General features: G+C 39.9%; 2 protein-coding genes and 1 long non-coding RNA gene across 4 annotated transcripts; 2 read left to right on the forward strand and 1 right to left on the reverse strand.

Moving 5' to 3' along the window:
- Positions 1 to 2,690: 2,690 nt before the first annotated feature.
- Positions 2,691 to 9,381, reverse strand: LOC101467847 (aquaporin-3). The gene is made up of 6 exons (XM_014414023.3): positions 9,188 to 9,381; positions 6,100 to 6,226; positions 5,824 to 5,961; positions 4,193 to 4,308; positions 3,882 to 4,099; positions 2,691 to 3,789 (listed from the first exon to the last, which is right to left on the reverse strand). Exons 1-6 carry the CDS (start codon positions 9,293 to 9,295, stop codon positions 3,579 to 3,581), a joined length of 918 nt encoding a protein of 305 aa, XP_014269509.1. The 5' UTR covers positions 9,296 to 9,381; the 3' UTR covers positions 2,691 to 3,578.
- A 2,771-nt stretch (positions 9,382 to 12,152) lies between these two features.
- Positions 12,153 to 14,715, forward strand: LOC143421475 (uncharacterized). The gene is made up of 2 exons (XR_013101135.1): positions 12,153 to 13,650; positions 14,079 to 14,715. It is a non-coding gene; the product is annotated as an uncharacterized LOC143421475 (long non-coding RNA).
- Positions 14,716 to 18,597: 3,882 nt separating this feature from the next.
- LOC143421476 (uncharacterized) lies at positions 18,598 to 25,222 on the forward strand. 2 transcript variants are annotated; one of them, XR_013101136.1, is made up of 4 exons: positions 18,598 to 22,118; positions 23,680 to 23,796; positions 23,913 to 24,016; positions 24,119 to 25,222. XR_013101136.1 is itself a non-coding variant. In XM_076890791.1 (2 exons), the coding sequence occupies exons 1-2, from the start codon at positions 18,645 to 18,647 to the stop codon at positions 22,060 to 22,062; spliced, it is 3,096 nt and encodes a 1,031-aa protein (XP_076746906.1). In that variant the 5' UTR covers positions 18,598 to 18,644; the 3' UTR covers positions 22,063 to 22,107. The 2 variants fall into 2 exon arrangements, 1 of the variants encoding a protein (XP_076746906.1); XM_076890791.1 differs by lacking the exons at positions 23,680 to 23,796; positions 23,913 to 24,016; positions 24,119 to 25,222 and having other exon boundaries at positions 18,598 to 21,715; positions 22,038 to 22,107.
- Positions 25,223 to 26,671: the final 1,449 nt, after the last annotated feature.

Below are 26,671 nucleotides of genomic sequence, written 5' to 3' on the forward strand. Positions count from 1 at the left end.
GTTATTTCCAACTGTGAAGCCAGCTAATGCAGAAACCCCCCCCCCCCCCCCCCCCCCCAAAAAAAACAGGCCGACTCAATAAAATTCAGATGTTAACATCTGTCATTAAGACAGAAAAAAGAAAAAGGTATAAACCTATCCATTTGAAAATATAGGCTGTTTTCAGGAAGGAAAAACTCCCTTTTAACAGGAAGAAACCTCTGGCAGAACCAGGCTCAGGAAGGGGCAGGCCATCTGCCACGACTCGTTGGGGTGAGAGAAGGAAAACAGGAGAAAGACATGCTGTGGAAGGGAGTCAGAGATTAATAACAAGTATGATTCAATGCAGAGAGGTCTGTTAAGACATAGTGAGTGAGAAAGGTGACTGAAAAAGAAAATTCAATGCATCACGGGCATCCCCCAGCAGCCTACACCTATTGCAGCATAACTAAAGGAGGATTCAGGGTCACCTGATCCAGCCCTAACTAAAGAGCAAAGTGCTCTAATGGGGTTATGTGGTACTATAAGGTCATTAAGATAAGATGGGGCATGATTATTTAAGACGTTGTACAGTGTTATTACAAAAGTATGAGCACCCTTGATAATTTTCATGATTTTCCTTCATAAATCATCGGTTGTTTGGATCAGCAATTTCATTTAAATATACCATATAGCAGATGAACACAATGATATTTGAGAAGTGTAACGATTTGACAGGTTTGATGGTTTCATGGATAGCCTGCTTTAAGTCACACCATAGATTTTCAATAATATTCAGGTCTGGGGACTGAGACGGCCATTCCAGAATGTTGTACTTGTTCCTCTGCATGAATGCCTTAGTAGATTTTGAGCAGTGTTTAGGGTCATTGTCTTATTGAAATATCCAGCCATGGCGCAACTTCAACTTTGTCACTGATTCTTGAACATTGTTCTCAAGAATCTGCTGATATCAACTGGAATCCATGCGACCCTCAACTTTAACAAGATTCCCAGTACCTGCACTGGGCACACAGCCCCACAGCATGATGGAACCGCCACCACATTTTACTGTGGGCAGCAAGTGTTTCTCTTGGAAAGCTGTGTTCTGTTTCCACCACGTGTATGGCCTCGTGTTATGCCCAAATAACTCTAGTTTCATCAGTCCACAGCACCTTATTCCAAAATGAAGCTTGTGCAAATGTGCTTTAGCATACCTCAAGCGACTCTGTGGCATGTGTGCAGAAAAGGCTTCTTCTGCATTACTCTCCCGTACAGAATCTCCTTGTGCAAAGTGCGCTGAATAGTTTAACGATGCACAGTGACACCATCTGCAGGAAGATGATGTTGCAGGTCTTTGGAGCTGGTGTGTGGGTTGACTATGACTGTTCTCATCATCATTTGCCTCTGCTTATCTAAGATTTAGGCCTTAGAACCGTCCCTGTGGTCTTCCATTTCCTCACTATGTTGCTCACAGAATTAAGAAGCAGAAAATCAGAGTTCATCTGGGTCTTTATGTCTTTACGACATTCCTGCAGTTTAACTAATTGGTGTGTGTTATCTGTCTTCATCGTAAGATAAAGTTGAGTGTAAACTGCATAGCAGTGAAAATGTATGCTATGCCTTCTAATGATGCTGCCTAAGGGAAGCATGTATAATGTAAACAGAACTGGTCCTAGCACTGAACCCTGTGGAACTCCATAATTAACCTTAGTGAGTGAAGAGAGAAAATACAATCCTAAAGGCAGAAAAAGCACAAACAAGCACAAATTCTGCTGGTTGAGCAGCGACTGAGTTTGATTCCCTAACCCGGGCCTTAAATATTTTAATGTATATGGGTTGTGTGTCTGAGGTGGGGTTCATTTTGAACTGTTTTTATTTTATCAAGTATTGTTTAACTTTTGTAGTTTTTGTTAAGGAACGGTTGTTAGGTAAATTGTGAAAGGATTTTGTTAATATTAAGTTTAACGTATAATTTATCCTTTTTTTGTGTATAAACCTGCTGATTTCGTCCCTTTTGCTTCCAGGCTGAGAGCTGAAGGTGGTGGAGGGTTTCCCAGCTGACTTTTATTATGTGCTGTGTGTGTGGTTGGTGCCAGATTCTCTTCGCAGTTGAGTGCATGCTCACAAGTGTCTGGGGTGATCTATTTATCTTTTTTATTTGTTGAAATCGTCTCCCCGTCAAGTTGACCATCCTCAGTTCTGAACACCAACCCCCATTCCCGTTATGGTTGAATGTGTAGAGTTTTAAAAAAAGTTTTCTTTGAGTAACGAAGTATAACTTTTAATTGTGAAATCACATCTCCTGCCTCATATTAGTGGAACAAACCTGTGTACCTTACTGGTGTTAGTACTTATTTCTTTGGGTGAAATTCCAAAGGTGGCGTTGTTGGTAGCCCTAGCTATAGTGAAAACAGTGAGTATGAAGGGCAAAGTACTGAATTACTCTTTTATACATTGCTCCCACAATTGTTCATTATTGTAAGATATATATTTAGTTTGTCAGAAGGGGATAGGCGCAAGCTAGTCTGTCTGAGAAGTGAACCTTTATGTGTCACTTTAGCTTATTTTTATGACAATGTTTTGTACTTTTTATCTCATGTAATCAGAGTACAGTCACGTTCAGAAATGAGAAGCACTTCTGACAAACAGGAAAAAGGAATATCAGGAGAGTAACATGAACCACACTTACGTTATGCAAAAACAAAAAGGAGAACTTTACTGCAATCATTCAAAAGCATTTCCCCTCAACCTACATACAAAATTTAAAGAGTCACTGTCCAGTCTGGCACCTAGTAAAGGACAAAAAGGATATAAAAAACACACCCATCAATAGACACCGATGAACGTAGGCAATATGTTTCTATGAAATAAGACTTTTTTTCACACTAGTTTCAAGCATGGAAATGGAATTTAATATCTTTAAATAACATTTATTTAGAAAATTTGGTCAAAAATGAAACACGTGTGGATATAAGAAAGAAGCAGATTTAGTTACTTCAAGATTGTCTTTGTAAAGGGTAGAAAGATTATATCCCTATAACCCTCGCTACAATCTCTCTACCCAAGATAACAGAGGCAACAGTTTGCACAGGTATGATAATGTCACTGAGTGGCGCCTACATTAAGTGAAATGTACTACTTTCATTATATAGACAAGATAGACAAATGTTTGAACATGCTTATGTTTGATTGTTTTAATATCCCACTGAAATGGGCTGAGAAAAGCACAGAACAGGATTTTTAAAAATATTTTAATCTAACTAAGTATATACAGAATATAAAGTATGTAAAACTCCATAAAAAGATTATCTAAAATTAAATTGGTGTAAAGCATACAATACTGTTAAGTCTGGTGTTGTAGATACTAAAATCTGAAAGTTCATGTCATAAAAGAATTAATGTAATTCTTTGCTTCTGAATTCATATTTAAATTCACACAGTCAGTCTCTAAACTATGACACATAAACATGCAACTGTACAGAAGGTAACCTGACATCTATCTGGGGAGAAGTCCCAACAGAAACAATTGTTTGAGAACAATAGCTGTGTCAGGAAGTAAGTGAGGGTGGGATACTATGTATTTAGTGCATGTTTTTTTTAAGTGACATCTCTCTAACGGACTAACACTCATTTCTTTCTTTCACAGCCTCTCTGGAGTTGTCTTTGGAAGTCACATTGGTGAGTCGGACAGTCTCCTGCTCTGTGCTCTCTTTCCTGTCACGTACTTCCCCTTCCATGTGGAAACCAACCATCAGCTGGTATATCATTACACCAATGAAGGTACCGAGGAATGGAGCAAAAACAGGGACCAGGAACCAGCCTTGTCTAACCCTGGACAGAGACAGAATAAGAGTTAGTAAGTGTTAGTAGGGATCACTGTAAAGGCAATGTGAAGGAAAAGTAGTTCAAATCTGTCCACTGACGTGAAAACCTCACTCCCCCAACCAGCTATAGCGGTGAAAAGACGTGGTCCGAGGTCTCTGGCAGGATTCACTGCATAGCCAGAATTAAAGCCCATAGACAATCCAATGACCAGAACCACAAATCCCACAGTGAAGGCCTCCAGCCCTTGGGGGATAGGGTTGTTGTGAGGATCCACAATGGCCAGAATGCAAACTATCAGTGCTGCTGTGCCAATAATCTGTGTGGTAAAAATGAAATGTAAGAGGGAATCCCATCTATATTCTGTTCTTAAAATTTGTGTATAAAACCAGTTTGCATTTCAAAAGACTACCTGATCAAAGAAACCGTTGACAAGGGTGAGATGGTTTCCAGGATAAGTAGCAAAGATGCCAGCTGTGGCGTCAGGTCCAGTCACATTAAAACTTGCAGGATGGTCCCACAGGGCATCTAATGGGATCCAAATAATAAGATGTTTTTTTTTTTAAATTATTGCTGTTGTTGCTGCTTAAATAATAAGATATGATAATTATATACACTCAACAAAAATATAAACGCAACACCTTTGTTACTGCTCCCATTCCCCATGGGATGGACGTAGAGACCTAAAATTCATTCCAGATACACAATATAACCATCCCTCCCAAACAGTGGTCACAAATCAGTCCAAATGTGTGGTAGTGGGCACATCTGCCATATTGAGATAATCCATCCCACCTCACAGGTGTGCCACATCAGGATGCTGATCTGACATCATGAGTAGTGCACAGGTGTACCTCAGACTGCCCACAACAAAAGGCCACCCTGGAATGTGCAGTTTTTTGCGCTATTGGGGGTCTGGGGACCCAGAACCGGTCAGTATCTGGTGTGACCACCATTTGCCTCATGCAGTGCAACACATCGTCGCATGGAGTCTATCAGATTGTCAATTGTGGCCTGTGGAATGTTGGTCCACTCCACTTCAATGGCTGTGCGAGGTTGTTGGATATTCGTGGGAACTGGTACACGCTGTCGTATACGCCGGTCAAGCACATCCCGAACATGCTCAATGGGTGACATGTCCGGTGAGTATGCTGGCCATGCAAGAACTGGGACATTCTCAGCTGCCATCTGCCCTGAACAATGTGAACCATGATTCATCCGTGAAGCGCACACCTCTCCAACGTGCCAGACGCCATCGAATGTGAGCATTAGCCCACACATGTCTGTTACGGCGACGAGCTGGAGTCAGGTCAAGACCCCGATGAGGACGACGGGCATGCAGTTGAGCGTCCCTGAGACGGTTTCTGACAGTTTGTGCAGAAATTGTTTGGTTGTGCAAACCAATTGTTCCAGCAGCTGTCTGGGTGGCTGGTCTCAGACGATCTTGGAGGTGAACCTGCTGGATGTGGAGGTCCTGGGCTGGTGTGGTTACACGAGGTCTGCGGTTGTGAGGCCGGTTGGATGTGCTGCCATATTCTCTGAAACGCCTGTGGAGACGGCTTATGGTTGAGAAATGAACATTCAATGCACGGGCGACAGATCTGGTTGACATTCCTGCTGTCAGCATGCCAGTTGCACGCTCCCTCATTGCTTGTGGCATCTGTGGCATTTTGCTGTGAGACAAAACTGCACATTCCAGGGTGGCCTTTTGTTGTGGGCAGTCTGAGGTACACCTGTGCACTACTCATGATGTCAGATCAGCATCCTGATGTGGCACACCTGTGAGGTGGGATGGATTATCTCAATATGGCAGATGTGCCCACTACCACACATTTGGACTGATTTGTGACCACTGTTTGGGAGGGATGGTTATATTGTGTATCTGGAATGAATTTTAGGTCTCTACGTCCATCCCATGGGGAATGGGAGCAGTAACAAAGGTGTTGCGTTTATATTTTTGTTGAGTGTATATATATATTGTATATTTATCTAATAATTATATAATAAGATAATTCTGACTCATCACTAGAAGTCTTCACTTACCATAGTACATGCCAAAAATAATAGCAGCACCAAAGAAAGCACCAATTGTCTGAAAGAGGAAGTACATGGGAAACTTTCTCCAGCGCTCTCTTCCAAGCAGACACAAGGCAAAAGTTACTGCTGGGTTGAGATGGCCGCCTGCAAATGCAGATGTTGACATTATGTCAGTGTGTGCAGTCCATAATCACACAAAATCACAGCCTTGCCTAAAGTAAAACAAAAAAAGCTCTAAATACATGTTACATAACATAAACATCAATAAATCAGTTTGCTTACCTGATATTTGGCCACAGACCAAGATGCCTAACGTAGCAGCAAAGCCGAAGGCAAAGTTGACAGTAAGGAACATACCATGGGAACCACCGCTCAACACCAACTGGGCCACAGAACCGCAGCCAAACATCTGGAGAGAGAGCAGAGAAATCAAGTTCAATTGGGTCCCAATAAATGAATACACTAGTTTTTGGTTGTTTCTCTTGTAGAACAGTTAATATAATGAAAAATTCAATGTGTGTTTTTGTTTAAATGGGTCTATTTAAATTTGACTAAATGTTTTCTGTCCGTTTGTTGCATTGACTTTTGTTTGAAATGAAGAAAACCTTTCCAATTGCTCTGAGAAATGCATTCTGCATATCAAGACTTTACAAAGTTTTGTGTACGACATCAACCATACTCAGCATCTCACAATATAAGTATTGTACATTAGAGGCCCTGTTAGTCAGTCAAGGTGAGATTAAAGAATGTGATCATTATTTGTGAGACCTGTAAAACAAAAACCCACTGAATGAGACCTGCTCTGAATGAAATCCATTGTTTTAACAAGGGCAGGCAGGAGAAGACTACACTACATGTACAGAAAGGTCAGTATGTTGACCTTGATCGGAGGGGAACTGTCATTATTCCCAAGTGATTTATCCAAGAAGGGGGAAAAACAAGTCCTAATCCACTTGGAAAGAGGATAAAGATGGTTTGGGAACATTTTTCTTTATCAACAGCACCAGGGTGAGGTGTTCCGGGCACGTCCCACCGGGAGGAGGCCCTGGGGCAGACCAAGGACGCACTGGAGAGATTATATCCCTCAGATGGCCAGGGAACGCCTTGATGTTCCCCTGGATAAGCTGGACGAGGTGGCTGGGGAGAGGGAGGTCTTGCCCCTCCGCTTAGGCTGGTGCCCCTTGCGACCTGGCCCCAGATAAGTGGAAGAAGATGGATGGATGGCTGGATGGAACAGCACCAAACAGGATATGTCAAACTGTGTGTTCAGAGTACCTCGTGATTATATTTGTGCATATATCCATGAGTGTTCTTTGGATGTGCTTGTAAGTGTAGTATGTAAGCGTCCATGCTTAGGCTTCTGTGCTCTAAGCCCCATGAAGAGGATTCTTTTCACTGAGATCAGATGACGTTGAGGTTAGTCTGAGGGAACCGCCTTTAGAGGGACTGGCGCCTGAGGAGTGCTCATTATCACTGTGCTCAGTGTAAACTCTCCTCCTACGATGAGACCAGCCGTTGCTGGAAAAATAGGATATAGCTGAGTCTTATGCTAGAATTGTGCTTAGCTGTTTTATTTTTAGGAGTGTGAACAAAGTCTTTTTGATACTTCTTAATGTCATAGGCACTGGATTACAAATGATCAGCCATTAGCTTGTGAGTGTCCATTTCCTGATTTAGATCGCATTCCACCAGAAAGGTCTCATTTAAATCTGATACTAAATTTGGACACAGGGAGAGCTACTTCCAGCTTGCAGAAGCACTTCTAGAAGTGCTCATATTCAGTGATTCTGTGCTCTTTTCACAAATTACAGTTACTTCATATGTTTCTGTCATAATGTAGCTTAACTGCAACCCAGCAACAAACATTCAAGTTGCCGATTCAGCATTTCATACATCTATAGTGCCAAATGTTAGCACAGTCAGGGAGCTTATAAAAGAACTGCAGAGCAGTCAGCCAACTGAAACAGACACTTAGGATTTGTCTGGGAGTGAGAGGCCTGAAACCGGTCTCTGTGGGATCTTTTTAAAATCAGGATGAAGAGCCTTAGAGGAATTCCAACAGCTACTCTCCAGATGAAAGCAGACTGCTTTTGAAGTGGAAAATGGATTCCACCTTCACATGGGTTTAGCACACCAGTGGCAACCAAAGACACAATCTGCTGCTGATGCTGCTGCTGCTAAATGGCTTCCAAGGTCAAAGCCAGTTTAGACTCAGTGATGAGGCATTTAAGCACGCTATACTAACAGAAAAGTTACTCAGTCAGTTCATGACATATTTTAAATGCCTTTGACTAGAACTAATTTTTTCCATATGCAATGGTCAATTTGTGAGCAAATCTACCATGAATTTCAGACAATATTAAAACACGCACGGCTGCACACACCCAGTGAGCATGAGTTCATCTGGAGGCATTGAAAATCACAAACAAAAATTAAGAAGAAAGAGGAATTTTTACGCAAGATATTATTGCATAAGAAAAATGTGGCACCTATTATTCTGCCACTGAACGTGTCCTGATGAATAACTTCACCACACCTTTGTGTACTATCAGTAGTCACACCAAGAGTTACACCATTACAGGTCAAATATTTCTAATTTCCCATAATGATTTAACATAGATCAATCCAAAGTGCTCAAAACAAATGTAGATCATATATATGTACATACACGGGATATTTTAATCAGGGGTAGCCTGCTTCTGTGAGTTTATTATCAGGTTATTATCAGGTTTACAGATCACATTGTGCTGCAAGATTAATCATGTTTAGTCATTAAAAGAATACGCTGCCTGCTAGAATTTAAATTATTAACTGTAAAATCCATTTTATTCTTGGCGTCATTTCAAAATAAACAACTTTTAATGGTATACTCTGGAGTCTATATTTCTACAGTATATCTATATATTTCAGTTAGCAAGCAAAAGTTGTCCACCTCACAGTTATTGTTTTGATGCCTATTTTAACCTTTATGTTTGAGACAATGCAAGATAAAATTCTATTTCATCTTTTGTCGGCCTCTGTCTTTAATACTGATACTGAAAACAAAAACAACAATAACAAATGTGCTGTTCCTCATACTGAATTATCATCATTACTTTGCATGTATTAACTTCCATGTTCATGTGCACATATATAACTCCTTTTTATGTGAAGAAAGGGTGAGGTTGCGCCTCTGGGATCCTACACACAAACACACACACACATATATATGTATATAACAGGTGAGCAGGGGTTATTCATAATAGATAGCATTATTTAAAGGATGAATATTGTTTTAATGTTGTGTTGAGATTATACATGAATTCCATGCATACACGCACAGACACAGGTGCACACATTCTTACGCTTCCACACACAAACATGCACTTACCACAAGGATGAGAGTGCCAAGACACTCTGCCAGGGCTTGACGAAGCAGCAGGTTGCGGATCTGGAAGAAGCGGGACAGTTTATCCAGATAATGCTTTTGCCAGCCCATGTCTTCTTGTCACAGGTTGAAGAGACTGTGAGAAATGACACAAACACACACACACACACACAGTTGGTAGAATTTCCTGAGTGCCTGTGAAGCTGAGAGGACTGAGTTCCTCTTTTATAGCCAATGGTCTCGGATGGCCATTCTGAGCTTGGACCCACCCCTCTATACCCCGCCTCTGTGCTAGCTTGGTTTTGTCACTGACCTGTTCACTCCCTCACCACCTGTCACGCACAAACACCCATACACACACACACACACTCTGTACACCTTTTTTTCTTCCTCAGGACATTTTTGCATTGTAAGGTAAATACTTTAATATTACCTTTACCCTCCTTTACAACCAAAAATAGTCTAACCAAATAAAATGAAGTTATATATTTAAACTTAAATGTATGTTTAAGTTTACTGATGATGCTTGTTCTCTGTCCCTCAGAATTGGGATTAGAAGTACTCACTGTATGAAAAATAAGATATAATTATGTATTTACTAATACGCAGGTATCCTGGGTTTTTTGTTTGATTAAAAAAAGCAAATGTTGGAAAGAATTCCTATTTCCACTCATTGGGAAACAACAAGTGGAAGCAAATCCAAACTTACCTGGTTGCCACAAGAGCCATATAGCATATGGAATGCTATATATATATATATACACATCTTGACAAATGAATCTCCATTATTTTCAAAGCAGTATATTCTGAACCCTAGAGTTCCAGAGTTATCGGAGCACACACACAAATACACACACATGTGTAATTCATGCTGTTTGCCACCAGTACTGGATCATTCCCAGCTAATCACACACATCTTCTCTTCTACTCTTTGTCACCTTATTTTGTCTGTGCTTTTCTTATGTTCCTCTTCTGAAACTTCATCACCATACATTATGTCTCCTTTGTCTGGTTAGAAATGTGAGAACATGTGCTCTGTAAGGCCTCAGCTATGCTGGTATCAATAGGAATCTGGATCCCATTCTAAAATACTCCTGTTTTTGTCTGTGTGTGTTGTTGATGTTGCCAGTTTTTGCATGATAGTGGAGTCCATCAGCTGGAATTTACCCAAGGACTGCTAAACAAATGTGCACACGTTTATAGACACATAAAACTGCTTATTTAAAATGTCAACTTATGAAAAAAATTCCACTTTCAGGCATACAGAAAACTTTTTCTCCATAATTTATGGAGATGTTATTGTGTAAAAGGCAATCTGAGTCATTGCCAGCCAGATATGGTAAATGGCCTGTATTTGTATAGCGCTTTTCTAGTCCCTAAGGACCCCAAAGCGCTTTACACAACCTGTCATCCACCCATTCACGCACACATTCACACACTGGTGATGGCAAGCTACATTGTAGCCACAGCCACCCTGGGGCGCACTGACAGAGGCGAGGCTGCCGGACACTGGCGCCACCGGGCCCTCTGACCACCACCAGTAGGCAACGGGTGAAGTGTCTTGCCCAAGGACACAACGACCGAGACTGTCCAAGCCGGGGCTCGAACCGGCAACCTTCCGATTACAAGGCGAACTCCCAACTCTTGAGCCACGATCGCCTCATGTCGCCGATATGTCAACTCGAACATGGTTAAGTCACGTGCAACATTTTACAAGGAACCTTTTTTTGAATAGGAGTAGGCGTCCCCTGAGGAGATTACTGAGGAGAATGCTTCCTAAACCAACTTTGGGGAAAGCAGGATTCTAAAATGGTAGAATTTGATGTAAATTATATGAAGGGAAATTGAAGATTAGCAGGGGGGACTAGATGATTCAGCAGAGAAATTTCTCATTACATTGATATTGACTGGTGTTATTAGTGTGAATGCTTGAAAAGCATTCACAGTATTGTTCTTCTAATCTTTATTATTATTAGTGTGAATGCTTGAAAAGCATTCACAGTATTGTTATTCAAATCTTTATTATTATTATTATTATTATATTTTATCTATTCCGTACGTTTTTTGTAATCCTACTCCTTCAAAACCGTTCAACTTAGAAAAACCATTCAAACACCGTTAGATTCCTATTCTTTTGGACAACACTGCTTCTATTTTTCATATTTTTAACATTTATATTTTTAATTTTATTCAACTTTATTCAACAAAAATTTCCCAAAATTTCCCATGTATTTCAATGGGGAGACCCTTCAAATTCTCATTCAACTTATTCATTTTTAAACTCTTACTACTTCCACATACATTGACATAGAGCCACCATTCAAACTTTAAAACGAAGACAAGACATTCAACTATTCAACTTGTATTTATCTTTTCAATATCTATTATACTTTTTCTTCAGTTCCAGTTTAAGTTTCATGATGTTTTTTCACCCGTTTCAAAATTTATAATGGGTGTGTATGGGACGGAATGTTGGGGCTAGAGTGAGACAGCTCAACTGCTAGAGTGAGAGGAGCAAAAAAATTAATCTTAAAATCTTTTTTAAAACTGCTGCTGTGTCCACAGCGTTTGCTCTACAGGTATGATTTTACCCTCAAAACGTAGCCATGGCTGTCCTCTTTCATCCAATGTGTTTACTATTGTCCTAGGTGTTACGGTTCTTTCATAAATGTCACCAATGCACAGCCTCCTCCTTCCAACTCTTCCATAGACTCTAATGTTAAAATGGCTCAGAAGGTTCGTTTGAAAATCAGAAGAGCATGGTGTCTTTACACTGTCACCACGTCCATATAATAAACTCCACAGGCATGAAAACTGAGAATTTGGTAGACTAGAAGCTGCTGTCGCTCACGGTGAAAGAATTTTGTCAATACGACTTGTACTTTTAATTTGGGAACGATTTGTTTCGGCCTGACTTTTCTGTTCATTTTAAGCAGCAAAAGTGAGGCGCATGTCTGTGTCGTGTGTATGGAGCCATTGTCACTATAGCAACCAGGCTCACACCTGCCTGCTTAACGAGCTCTCTCTCACTCTGCCAAGGTTAAACCTAAAAATGTTAGATTGTAGTAAGATTAACTTTTTCAAAAGTACAATAAGACAGATTTGACAGGGTTTTGCCACAGATTAATAGTTTGTCACTAGTTAGTATATGCCAACTAAGTAGAGCATTGTGATTGGCACAAAGGTTTTTCAGATCTGGGCAGTTGGAGTCAGTTGATGACTTCAAAATCATCCTTTCTGACTGGATAATTAAAGCTCTCAGCATCTATCGGTCTGTAGTTAATTTCCCCACCTTTTAACTAACGTTTCACTAACCTAATCTCATTTAATGTCTCTGTTTATAGTCTGTATAGTTTATCTCCCCACGAATATACTCAAAGTAGTCTTAAAATAAAACCCACAAAACAGTTCAAGATTTAATACTTTTTATTTGCTCATTTAATGCCAGTTGCCCTGTTTTTCTGTATGTCACTCATTCGCTTATACTTGGGCAAAAAGGACCAATTTTTACACTAGTATAGTGTATTTTTTCCCTCTATCTCTCTATGTCTGTCACACACAGAGACCAACACACAGACATGTATATGCTCATTATTGCTGTTCAAACTGATGGTCAAATTTCCAAGCACCACCTGAACGCCTCATCTGTTTTTAACCTATCACTGGACCAACTGTCGTCATTCCGCTTTGCTCTCTGCTGTGGTAAGTACAGTACACTCAGTACTGCAGTGTTTTATTTTTATGATGGAAAAAATACATGTTTGACATTTAAACTCACATATCAAGTCCAACAGAGTTAAAAACAATTCAAAGAAGAAAGAAAGAAAAAAGAATAACCTTCGCTATCATTTATATACGTTTATTACGTTTTGCTGTTAGCAGCAGTGCTAACGCTAGCTTCAATGCTAATGCTAGCAACAATGCTAACGCTAGCTATAGTGCTAACACTAGCCTTAGCAGTTGTTAACTGACAAAAATAATATTCCTGTGATATTTCTTGCCGGTCAGTGAGACAAAAGTAAGAAATTAGCTTTATTATTGCCATTGTGGCTCAGTTTTAACAGTAAGAGTGCTAGCGCTAGCAGCATTGCTAGCGCTAGCAGCATTGCTAACGCTAGCTGCAATGCTAACGCTAGCTGCAATGCTAACGCTAGCTGCAATGCTAACACTAACTGAAGTGCTAATGCTAGCCGGAATGCTAGCGCTAGCAGCAATGCTAAGGCTAGTAACAGTCTAACAGTAGCCTTACATAAGTGGCAATACTTCAGTTAACTAGTTTGAATTGTAAAATGACTGCTGTATCAGTTGGTGTGCTATATTACTCTATAATTACCCTGCTGACTAGAAGTTCAGTGTATCATGTCGTGTGGGCTTTGTATTTCTGTTAGTCTGATAACACTGTACAGACAACTAACGTATTATTTCTCGTTTCTTTCAGGAACCTGACTGACACTGTGCTTTGCCTGGTAGGTGTGCACATACTGTAAGAGAAGTAGACCAAAATAAAAAAATTATATGACTAATATAAGCTGTAAAGTGATGGGTTCAAACTTTGTGCTAGACCTTTTAAACACAATTTTATAATAAATACACATAAGTGCAGCTTAACAATTGGGCTAAAATATTTTTTTCGTACATTTTTGTAGTCACACTACATGTGATTAATTAATGATTCACTCAATCATATTTGTATTTAAAAATATTATTGCTGAATTTAATTAAATATTTATTCTTTTAAAAAGTGCCCAATTATGCAACTTTTTGCACATGGCAGCCGACAACAGTTTAGCTTGAATATTTGTTTTGTCCTTTTGCAGTAGTCACATTTAGTTCATACAATTACCATGTGATATAATTTTAATAAAATTATTTTTTTTTCTTGTTTTTTGTTCAGAGTGTGTAGAAGAAGAAGAACAAGGACCAGATCTCCAGTCTTCTCTCTCACATCCCAACCCCCCAACCCCTCTATCCTCTGTCCTGCTCCACCTATTGTCTCTGCCTTCTTTCCATCTGTATTTCACTCTGTGGTTTGTGAGAAATTTTGCCAAACCAACAATCCTTTTGCGGTTTGATTTAAAGCCGTGTCTCTCCTGCTCTGTCTGTTCTCTCTGCTAAATTTTCTCTCTACCTGTTTTTCACTCTTGGCTTGCTGCTGAAAAACGCCAAGCCAACAAAGCAATAAAGAGTGCATATTTTGCCTCAACCTATGAACAAACTGAACAAACAAAGAAAAATCTGCGGTTTGATTTAAAGCCGTGTCTCTCCTGCTCTGTCTGTTCTCACTGCTAAATTTTCTCTCTACCTGTTTTTCACTCTTGGCTTGCTGCTGAAAAACGCCAAGCCATTAAAGCAATAAAGAGTGCATATATTGCCTCTACCTGAGAACAAACTGAACAAAGAAAACTAATTCACGGTTTGATTGTGATTTCCCAGCCGTGTCTCTCCTGCTCTGCCTGTTCTCTCTTCTAAATTTTCTCTCTACCTGTTTTTCACTCTTGGCTTGCTGCTGAAAAATGCCAAGCCAATAAAGAGAGTGCATAATATTCTCTCAACTGAAGAACAAACTGTCAAACGAAAGACAACTGTTTAAGACAAATAAAAACTGAAATATAAAAACAAAGACAACATCTCCTGGTGTGTGCCACTCTTATCTTGTGAACATATTTTCTAAAGACTAAGAAACACTTGCAGGTGTGTGAAAATGCCAAGGAAGCAGAAAAAGTCACAAGCTGCAAAACAACGCTGGAAAAAGTTTCATGAGTTTCACAAAGTACCAACATGTGAACAAGCTGAGTTTGATTTTCCTCAGAGCTCTGCAGAAGACAGTGTGTCTACAAAGACCAATTCTGACAGTGTCAAACAGGCAGGTCAACATGTTCCTGCACATGTACAACAGGTATCTTATGCTGATGCTGTAAAGAGTGGACTGCAGCATAAAGTTAATGAACAACATGAGGTGTCAAGTGCCCCACAGGTGGGTTATGCTGACTTTTTGAAAAGAGGCTGTCACAGTGATGTGGCAGGACCATCTCATGCAGAAAGAGTGAACCTTGAAAACCAGCCCTCTGTTATACATGTCTGTGCATCTCGCAGCCAGGCTCATCCTAAATATGGAGACTCCAGAAACAAGCAGTGCACATGTAACTCACTCACATTTCTTGCTTTCCTTCATGAGAATGAAAACATGACTACAGCTGACCTTAATCTGGTCTTGGATAAAGGTGATGTGATGTACAAAGAGGCCAAGAAAAGATTTCCTAAAAATATTCATTTGGCAACCGATGAGCTGCCAGACAAAGTTGATGCTCGCTGGTCTATGTATGATGTCGACATGACACAGCCTTCCCGGTATGGGACATTTGAAGAACCTCCAGAGGAAGCAGTAGATACCTTTCTCAGCTTAGAAGCAGGACTGAGCTGCCTGTTGTCAGATGTGCAGTATGCCTTATTGATTATGAGTGGATTGTGTATCGCAGTGTTCAGATCCACATCAGGCAAATATGGTTTCTTTGATCCACACTCCAGAACACCCAGTGGTCTTCCTCTATTACTACAGTCACGTAATCGTGGTACAGCTGTGATGCTGAAATTCACACTCCTCAGTGACATGATTAAGAGGATCCAAGATTCTTATGAAATGATGGAGATATCACCCTCTTGTAACTATGAACTGAAGCCTGTGCAGTTCTACAGTATGAGCACAGTCAACCTGAGTGATACTATCACAGACACAGTCTGCAGACCAACAGCTGCCACTGCTGTGGCATCTACTCACTCTGATACAACTGTTGATGAAGCAAACTCCTCTACTCCAAGGAGAAACACAACGACTGATCTGACTGAGAACATCTTTTGTCAAATGTCCATTTGTACGCCACCGGTGAAACAAAAAGAAGTTCACGTGACTCAGTTCACATCATATGAAGATCAGAATGAACCTCCTAATATACCAACTGAAGAACTATGCAGTGAATTAAGTTTCCTTCCATCAAGTGATGCTTTTTCATGTCAATCAAATGCTGCCATAACAAATGTTGCTGCCTGTGACCTTTCTGATATAGTTTTACAAAAACTGAAAAAAGTTAATAAACAACAAAGGCACAAAATGAAAAGAAGATTAATGGCATCAGAGAAACCCAGAAATCAGAGAAAAGAAAACCAAAAAAGGAGAGAACAACAAAAGTATGCTTCAAATAAAGATTACAAAGAAAAGAAAAAATCTTGCGCAAGCGAGACATATAAAAACAATCCTGAAGTTAAACAAAAACAACAACAGTATATGAAAAGACGTTACTGTGAAAATGATGAATTCAGAAAGAAACAAAAACAATATGTTAAAAAACGTTTTTCTGAGAATGCTACAGTTAGAAAGAAACAACAACAATATATTAAAAGACGCTACTGTGAGAACGATGAATTCAGAAAGAAACAACAACAATATATTAAAAGACGCTACTGTGAGAACGATGAATTCAGAAAGAAACAACAACAATATATTAAAAGACGCTACTGTGAGAACGATGAATTCAGAAAGAAACAACAACAATATATTAAAAGACGCTACTGTGAGAACGATGAATTCAGAAAGAAACAACAACAATATATTAAAAGACGCTACTGTGACAATGCTGACTTTAGACAAAAACAAAAAAACTATATAACTAAAAGGTATCAAGAAAACCCTGAATTCAGAGAGAGACAGAGATCTCGAGTGACTCAGCGTTATGCACGTGACAATGCATTCAGAGTAAGACACAGACAACTAATGAAACAACTAATGCGAGACAGGTATCAAAGTAATCTTGCATTCAGGATTATGCACAACATGAGATGTGCAATGAAAATAAAAAGGAAATACAGATGGGTGAACAGACAAACCCAAGAGAGTGACAACAGTGTGATCAACGAGGCCATATCTGTGTTCAAATCACAAATCAAAGCTGGACCATCATACCCATGTACTGTATGCTTCAAGGCTTCATTTCCAAACCAAGTGCGACCCTGCACAAGGTCAAAGTATGTCAAAAACCCACATGTAGTTGCAACATGTTTGACAGGAAAGTTTGTTCATGTTTGTGATGAAAACTGCAGAAATGAGCAGTGCAAAGTGCCTGATGAGAGAAAGAGAGAGTGGATATGTCACACCTGCCACGATCATCTTAAAAATGGATCCATGCCAGCACTTGCTGTTGCCAATAAGTTGGATCTTGCTGATATTCCAGCTGAACTTTCTGATCTCAACATACTGGAGAGACATCTCATAGCCAAGTGCATACCATTTGCCAAGATCATTCCTCTTCCCAAAGGCAGACAAAGAGCAATTAGAGGAAATGTGGTCTGTGTCCCATCAGAGGTACAGGAAACTGTTGAAACACTACCTCGACTGAGAATTAATTCTCAGGTGATCAGAGTAAAATTGAAGAGACGCTTGTCTTACAAAGGTCATCAGCTGTTTCAGACTGTAAGCTGGTCTAAACTTGTGCAAGCACTGCATAAACTCAAGCAGATTCATCCACAGTATAAGGATGTGAGCATCAGAGATGATGCTGAGCTGTGTGATCCAACTCTTCCTGATGAAGATGATGAGGATGATGATGATGAAAACATGAATGAGGACGATTATGATGAGGCTGATTTAATGGAAATTGACAGCTGTGAGAAAAATGCACTGAGTGAAGCACAAAATATAAATGAACAGGACATTGACATGTTACCCTGTGATGGTGAACAATCGCATGAACAGATGAGAGATGATTCAGAGCAAGCAGATGGACTGACTAATGGTGGTTTTGCACTCGAGTCCTGTTTGCAGCCCCCTGATGTGGCTGAGGAGATATTATGTTTCAGTGAAGGAATCTACTCTGTTGCTCCTGCAGAGAGAAACAATCCAATAAGTTTTTTCAAAACACCTAAACTGGAGGCCATGGCCTTCCCTGTGCAGTTTCCTACAGGCCAAAACACACTTGATGAAAGAAGGCTGATCAAAGTATCCCCCAGTGGGTATTTCAAATCAAGACTTTTCTGCATTGATGATCGTTTTGCCAAAGACACAAACTATTTATTCTTTGCACAGTTTGTGACTGAAATACACTTGGCTACATCCAGCATGACAGTACAGTTAAGGAAGGCAAAGCCTCTGACCAGAGATGGTAGAAAAATAACCTCAGGCATGTTACAAGATAAACATGAGGTGGAGAAACTGGTGCGAAATAAAGATGCAGTGAGATTCATGCAGCCTCTGAGAGGAACCCCAGCCTATTGGGAGAAAACAACAAGAGATCTTTTTGCCATGATCAGACAGTTGGGAACTCCCACGTTCTTTTGCACATTTTCAGCTGCTGAAATGCGCTGGCCTGAAGTGATCGAGGCAATAACAAGGCAGCAAGGTGAACAAGTGAATTTTGAAGGACTCGACTGGTCAGCAAAGTGTGACATCCTGAGAAGCAATCCTGTCACAACAATGCGCATGTTTGACAAGAGAGTTGAAGCATTATTCAGAGATTTACTCTTATCTCCTGCAGAGCCACTTGGCAAAGTCATTGACTACTTTTACAGAGTTGAGTTTCAGCACAGAGGAAGCCCACACATACACTGCCTCCTGTGGGTAGAAGGTGCTCCTGTGTTTGAGGAGGATGATGAGCAAACTGTTCTTGATTTTATAAACAAATACATCACAGCTCAGCTGCCTGATCCACATAAACAACCTGAACTGTACAAAAAAGTAACAGAAGTGCAAAAACACAGTAAGAACCACACAAAGACGTGCTTTAGGAGTTTAAGCTCCGGGTGCCGTTTTGGTTTTCCCAAACCACCCTGCAATGAGACAATGATCACAAGACCCAGTGAGGATGATGCACTGGAAGTAGAAACGGCAAAGAACAAGCTCAGACCACTGAACCAGCTGCTGAATGAACCTGAAACTGCTTCCATGAGTTTAGAGCAGCTCTTGGAAAGATGCAAGTTGACACATGCAGAATATGAGAGATACCTGAATAAAATGAACATGAGGAGTACGATCATACTAAAGCGTGATCCAAAAGACTCTTGGATAAACGGCTATAATCCACATCTGCTTGAAGCCTGGAACAGTAATATCGACATAAGCTTTGTTTTAGATGCTTTTGGTGCTGCAAATTATTTAATGAAATATATATCAAAAAAAGAGGGCGGGCTATCTGAGTACCTGAAAACTGTCATTGAGAACTCCCATAAGGACAGTGTAAATGAGTGCGATGAAATGAGAGCCGTCATGCAGGCATATTCAAAGAAGCGAGAGATCAGTGCACAGGAGTGTGTTGCTCGTGCATGTGGTCTTCACATGAAGCAATGCTCACGTGCTGTAATATTCATTCCAACTGATGATAATCCTGTGAAAATGAGTCGTCCCCTGTCAGTTCTGGACAACACAACACCTGAGTCTTCCAATGTTTGGATGACATCTTTGAATGACAAATACAAAGCCAGACCTGAAACACCAGAGTATGAGGAGATGTGCATGGCAGACTTTGCTGCTACTTGCAGGATTGTCTATGGCCAACAGAAAAAAGGTAAAGATGTTTTGCCCCTTCTCAATGAGATGGGGTTTGTGCAAAGGCGCAAAAACAATAAGCCTGCTATCATCAGATTTCACCGCTGCTCACAAGAAAAACATCCAGAGCAATATTACGGAAGACTGCTTAAACTGTACCTTCCTCATCGTTCAGACCACGAACTGAAAACACCATCGTTGCCAACCTATCAGGCTTTCTATGGTGCTGGCTGTGTACAGCTACCAGGTACTGACCATCTTGAGTACGTGCAACACATTGTCAAAAGAAACAGAGAAAAATATGAGAAAAACAGTGAGGAGATCGAGAGCGCTGTTGAGGAATATGAGCAGAACAGAGGTGTGACTGACGAATGGTGTAATCTGGCACCTGAATCAGATCTCGTAAGGTTGCCACTTGTCGAACAAGAAAGAGAGCGAGACAATGAAAATGAACAGGAAGATGTGCCCGACTACAGCCGTCAGGCTGATGCTTCAACAGAAGTCAGAGCCATCAGGGAACCCCCTGCTATTGATCCCACATTGTTACGTCAGATGTTTCAGAATCTGAACAAGAAGCAAGCCTGCATATTTTATGCAGTTAGAGACTGGTGCATTAAAAGAGTCTGTGCTCTAAATCCAGAGCAGTTTTTCTTTTATATTAATGGTGGTGCTGGAACAGGAAAATCACATCTTATCAAATGCATCTACTCAGAAGCATCTAAGATACTGAGCAAAGTGCCCAGATATGCAGACGACGTTGACATATCAAAACCCACCGTCCTGTTAACTGCTTTCACTGGGACTGCAGCTTTTAACATTTCTGGAACAACACTGCATTCTCTTCTCAAGCTGCCTAGAAGCTTAAAACCTCCCATTCAGGGACTTGGCAATCAGCTGGATGAAGTCAGATCAGAACTTTTGAATGCTGAAATAATCGTCATTGACGAAGTGTCTATGGTGTCAAGACATCTGTTTGCATATGTAGATGCAAGACTCAAACAGATCAAAGGGACTCGGAGACCCTTTGGAGGCATGTCAGTCATTGCTGTCGGAGACTTCTATCAGCTACCCCCAGTGCGACAGTCTAAACCTCTCTGTGTGCACGACCCGTCTGAGATCGACCTGTGGCGGGAGCATTTTCAGATGATCACTCTGACTGAGATTATGCGTCAGAAAGATGATGTTGTCTTTGCTGAGATGCTGAACAGAATTCGTGTAAAAGGAAAGTTGGATGAGCTTTGCGAAGCAGATAGAAATTTGTTGTTACAGGCCATAACTGAACCAGCCCATTGTCCGACTGATGCATTGCACATTTTTGCAACTAATAAAGAAGTGGATGCACACAACTCTTCAACACTGGCTCTGCTCCACACTCATATCATTGACATCCATGCAGATGATTATAGAAAAGATCCTAGAACTGGCAGAATGGCACTTCAAGACAGACCATTGAAAGGAGGTAAAAACGAGTTACCAGACACACTGAAAGTTGCAGAAGGAGCTCGTGTCATGCTCACCAGAAACATTGACATACAAAATGGTTTGGTTAATGGAGCTTTTGGAATACTACTTAGAGTAGTTTACTCTGAAAATGACCAACACATCATCAAGCTTGGACTTAAAATGGATAATGAGACATCTGGAAAGAATAACCGCACACCAGCAGACGATATGGTGTACATTGAGAGAGCAGAGGAGAATCTGAAGCAGAAAGGAGTGGTACGAAGACAGTTCCCAGTGAAGCTGGCCTTTGCATGTACAATACATAAGGTACAGGGTATGACAACTACATCAGCTGTTGTCTCTCTTAAGAGCATTTTTGAGCCCGGCATGGCCTACGTAGCTGTCAGTAGAGTGACGTCTCTCAGTGGACTGTATCTTCTTGATATGGAGGAGAAAAAAATATTCACCAACCCAGAAATCACTGCAGCGCTTGAGAACATGAGACAAGCCAACCTTGATGACATGATGCCTCTTCTACACGTGAGGCAAACACTGAGCAGGTCAGAGGTTTTCACCATTGTTCATCATAATACAGAGGGACTGCCAGCTCACATTAATGACATCAAAAGTCACCATGAATTGTGTCTAGCAGATGTTTTGTGCCTAACAGAAACACACCTGCGGGGCTCTTTTGTCGCAGAGAGTCTCCACTTGGAAAATTACAATTTGTTCAAACGCAACAGACACCTGTCCTACACAAACTTTCCCCAGATGGCAAACAGAAGTGGTGGTGGAGTTGCTGTTTATGTGAAAAGTGACATTCAAGTGCATGAAAAACAGTACATCCATAATGTAACTGACCTTGAATTTCTGGCTTTAAAGGTTGAAGCACCAGTCAGTGCTCTGATTGCAGTTGTATACAGACCTCCAGACTACACTCTGAGGCCATTCCTGAAAAACCTGGTAAGCCTATTAGACTCATTGGAGATCATGGACTGTCATCCCATCATAGTTTGTGGTGATTTTAATGAGAATGTTTTATCCAGTGCAAACAAACTAATCCTGGAGCTGTTTGAGTCTAGGGGATACGCACAGGTCATCACTGCCCCTACCACAGAGAAGAACACACTGCTTGACCTAATTTTCATTTCTCAGTCAGATCGATGTCTCCATTCTGGAGTCATGAAGACATACCATAGTTACCATGACCCAGTATACTGTGTATTGTCCTGTGATGATTCATGATCTAGATCTTTGAATACAGTAAGTAATATCTATATTTTTGAATGACTTAAGAAAGTAGAGCGATATTTAAAAGTTGACGCCCTGCATTGCAGTATAATGTTTGAATTGTTTACATAAAATACAATTACATGAATTAAGTAATGATATCAGTAAAAGATGACAATTTTATTTATTACAGAAAATCTAAAATTCACTAACAGTAACCTATAAATGTCAGAAAAATCAAATATAGCAGTTTGAAACGAACAGTGTAGGCATATCCTCTCTGCAGCCAGGCTTCAACATCCTGCCAGGCTGCCCCAGTCTCACTGTGGCTGGGAGGGAGGGAGGGTGGACCAGAGGATTGCCTACACAACACATAAATGTTCAACAGCTTCTTCATTGTTTCTGAGAGAACAATAATGACTAAAGGTTGCTTTTTAAAAAAACAAACAAACAAACAAACAAACCTAATTACAGCAATAATGACAGTTAAGCCACTTTATGTGTGCCTCTATTTTGAAATAATATTTACAAAAATATTATTATTTTGGTTTGTTATAAACTTTAAACTTTTTCAAAAGTACACAATTATATTTTTGGACAAATTTTTCTATGAAACATAAATTTTTATGAGCTTTTATCATGTTTCTGGCCAGTGCAATCATCAGGGTGGGTCTGGGTTGATAACTGCACATTTCTGGCCAGAAATGTTTCAGCAGTGTTACATATGTAGTGCATATGTTACACTTGCTTTCTGTTACCAGCTGATACCCTACATTTGTATAGACATTTGATGGTGTGAGGTTGGGGAGTTGAGTGGGAGGGGGGGGGGGGGGGGGAGGGTACGGTGGGAGTCGAGGGGGGGGGGTTTCCTTTCCTGTTAGGTTTCCTTTGTTTTTCTTTTTTTTTCTTTTTAAGAGAGACACAGTCCTCCTGTGTCTTCTCCAAGCTTCACATGTAAAATCCAACAATGTGAAGCACATAGCAGCCAGAAACTGTAATGCCACAGATCAGAGAAACTTCATCATCACCATCTTCATCGCCATACGATCAGAGCGTGAGACTTCACATCTGGAGCACAGGAGAGATTCTGTGATAAGTCTTCCTTCTAGCTTGTCCCACAAGCAGTCGGTGAGATTTACTAACAACAAAAAGGGTTAATGACATTATTTCCATGAAAACATGTATTCATTCTTTGTGAAGTGTTTAAATTGTGTTTTCACTTGACCTTAGGAGTGTTAGAGTGTATTGTAATGTCTGTACTCAGGTGTTTCCCTCTGTGATCCATCCCCTTCAGAGCCGAGACACTCAGGACTGAACAGACTGCACAGTTTCTGTGACTGAGCCTCCAAAACACCTTCTTTGAAACCACTCATGATAGAAGGGCTTCATATTTGCAGCAGCACTACTACAGGTATTCAGTTTATTACAGGATGTGTTTGTTTCTTAGGACCAGCTCTGAGTGCACACTACCTAATATATACACCTTTCTGTTTATTACAAACCAACTACTCTGGATCATACGGCCAGTTGGCAGGAATGTTGCTGCAGGAAAACATCCCTGGAGATCACCATCATTGTCAGACTGACTGTGCCTCCTCTGTGCAGTGTCAAGATCCTCCCTAAATGAGTGTGTAAGTTAACATTTTCATTATTTTATTCCCTTTGACAAGACAAGTATCACTGATATTTACATTTACAACTACATATTCCTGTTTTCTGCTCTTCTTTTAAAGTCCTCAGCTATCCTGCTTCTGTGCTGCTTGCCACACATCAAACACTGGCCGGATGACAGGGAGGATCCACTCTGAAGTCACTGGACATGATGAGGATCATATGGGACTTCATAGTTTCACAGAAACGTTGTGCTCTGTGATTACAGGTTTTAAATGGACATAATGACTGCCTCTCTCTGATCAACAGGCTAAAGGATTGTTGTCATTGTTAGTGCTCTGTACAATGTATGCTTATTTAGTATTTCATCACAGAGCAAACCTTTTTTTCTTTAACATATTTTTATTTTTTTATTTGTGGGGATAGGTTAATTGATTAATCCAAATTGTCACTAGGTGTGAATGTGCGAGTGAATGTGAGTGTGAATGGTTGTCTGTCCCTGTGTGTTGGCCCTGTGACAGACTGGCGACCTGTCCAGGGTGTACCCTGCCTTTCGCCCTATGACAGCTGGGATAGGCTCCAGCGCCCCCCGCGACCCTGGAAAGGATAAGCGGAAGCGAATGGATGGATGGATGGATATTTTTATTTTGTTCTAATGTTGAATTAACTGTGGGGATTTTTTTTAAGTGGGCACTCGGGATGTCATATGACCAGAAATGTGGTAACTGGAATTCAACAGTATGGAAGAAAAAATCTGCTAAGAACAAAACACACACAAAACCCCCCAAGAAAATTCAAATTCATTCCATGTAATCCAATCTAAAACATTTTAAACTGCTGAACAGCAACACAAACAGCGTTAAAAAACAGTGTTAACAGAATGATTATGATGATTTTGTACCAAAGTTTCAGGTCACATGGCACACCTAGTGTGTAGTGTGGGGTATCAGCTGGTAAGTATAGGTTTTTTTTTTTCATATTTGTGTCCTTAGAGTTCAGATAGATAAAGCCTTGTGTATAATAATTAGTCATAATCACAACTCAAAGTCAGGGACTAACTAATTTTGGGACTTTGTGTCTGAGCCCAGGTTAAAACAATGTGTAAAAAAGCATTTAGTGGCATGGCTGAACAATGCTGTATTGATACTTATTTATCCATGTTCACAAAAAGGACTAATGTGTTTATTTGATTATTTGCATGTGTTAAACTGTGTCACCACCTTACGCTTTCATTTCACTTTACTCAAAAATCTCTATACAGTTCTCTTTTACCACTGTGTGGACTCTGTTTACATTAAAACATAAAGAAGAATGAGTAATAAAAAGATGTGTAGACAGATTAAGTAGGACGATAGAAACAGCTGTTTAGCCATGTTCTAAGAAACCAACACAATTTAAAGGTTCAGGATTGTGGTTTTAAAAGTTGAATTTTCATGTATTTCATATCTTGCTTATTATTTTTTATTTAGTTATTTAATTTAGTTATTTTTATTTATTCTACTAGTCCTTTTCAGAAAGAAGCTGTAAAATATGACTTAAGATTTTTATGTTATTTTCTATGACATACAAAATAAATTGATGTATGTAATACTATTAAACATGATATACACATGTGTATATGTCTGAAAAACATTATGCTGTATATTAAAGTTTGTATTTTCTCCAGAATTTTTGTTCAACTCTAAATTTTCTTTTGTCATTACTCATCTTTTTATTATTTACATTTTAAACATGTTTAGCTTTTTTCCAACTTCTTCTGTGTGAACATCAGCTTTCAAAAGTTCTGCACTTTTGTTTTCAGGTGAAAATTTCTGTATTTTCCAGCTCATTCGGAATTTTTAACTTAACATTCAGCAATTAATTCATTTCAGTGCATACATTCAGATTCAAGCATTCACACTGCAGTTTCTTCAGAAAATGCACTTTCTAGTTATATTTTATCTATTCCGTACGTTTTTTGTACTCCTACTCCTTCAAAACCGTTCAACTTAGAAAAACCATTCAAACACCGTTAGATTCCTATTCTTTTGGACAACACTGCTTCTATTTTTCTCATTTTTAACATTTATATTTTTTATTTTATTCAACTTTATTTAACAAAAATTTATAATGTATTTCAATGGGGAGACCCTTCAAATTCTCATTCAAATTCCTCCTCTTTAAACTGTATCTACTTCCACATACATTGACATAGAGCCACCATTCAAACTTTAAAACGAAGACAAGACATTCAACTATTCAACTTGTATTTATCTTTTCAATATCTATTATACTTTTTCTTCAGTTCCAGTTTAAGTTTCATGATGTTTTTTCACCCGTTTCAGAGTTTATAATGGGTGTGTATGGGACGGAATGTTGGGGCTAGAGTGAGACAGCTCAACTGCTAGAGTGAGAGGAGCAAAAAAATTAATCTTAAAATCTTTTTTAAAACTGCTGCTGTGTCCACAGCGTTTGCTCTACAGCCACCATTTTACCCTCAAAACGTAGCCATCGCTGTCCTCTTTCATCCAATGTGTTTACTATTGTCCTAGGTGTTATGGTTCTTTCATAAATGTCACCAATGCACAGCCTCCTCCCTCCAACTCTTCCATAGACTCTAATGTTAAAATGGCTCAGAAGGTTCGTCTGAAAATCAGAAGAGCATGGTGTCTTTCCACTGTCACCACGTCCATATA

This window comes from Maylandia zebra, linkage group LG12, assembly GCF_041146795.1.
Source record: "Maylandia zebra isolate NMK-2024a linkage group LG12, Mzebra_GT3a, whole genome shotgun sequence".
NCBI classification, from domain to species: domain Eukaryota; kingdom Metazoa; phylum Chordata; class Actinopteri; order Cichliformes; family Cichlidae; genus Maylandia; species Maylandia zebra.

What these genes read in the sequence shown, in the direction of transcription:
- LOC101467847 (XM_014414023.3), bottom strand. Translation starts at nt 9,295, where the DNA reads ATGGGCTGGCAAAAGCATTATCTGGATAAACTGTCCCGCTTCTTCCAG. An exon ending in TTGGCACTCTCATCCTTGTG is followed by an intron (nt 6,227 to 9,187) that starts GTAAGTGCATGT and finishes CTCTCTCTCCAG; the next exon opens with ATGTTTGGCTGCGGTTCTGT. An exon ending in TCAACGGTTTCTTTGATCAG is followed by an intron (nt 4,100 to 4,192) that starts GTAGTCTTTTGA and finishes TTTACCACACAG; the next exon opens with ATTATTGGCACAGCAGCACT.
- LOC143421476 (XM_076890791.1), top strand. Translation starts at nt 18,645, where the DNA reads ATGCGCATGTTTGACAAGAGAGTTGAAGCATTATTCAGAGATTTACTC. An exon ending in GTGAGGCAAACACTGAGCAG is followed by an intron (nt 21,716 to 22,037) that starts GTCAGAGGTTTT and finishes CTGGCTTTAAAG; the next exon opens with GTTGAAGCACCAGTCAGTGC.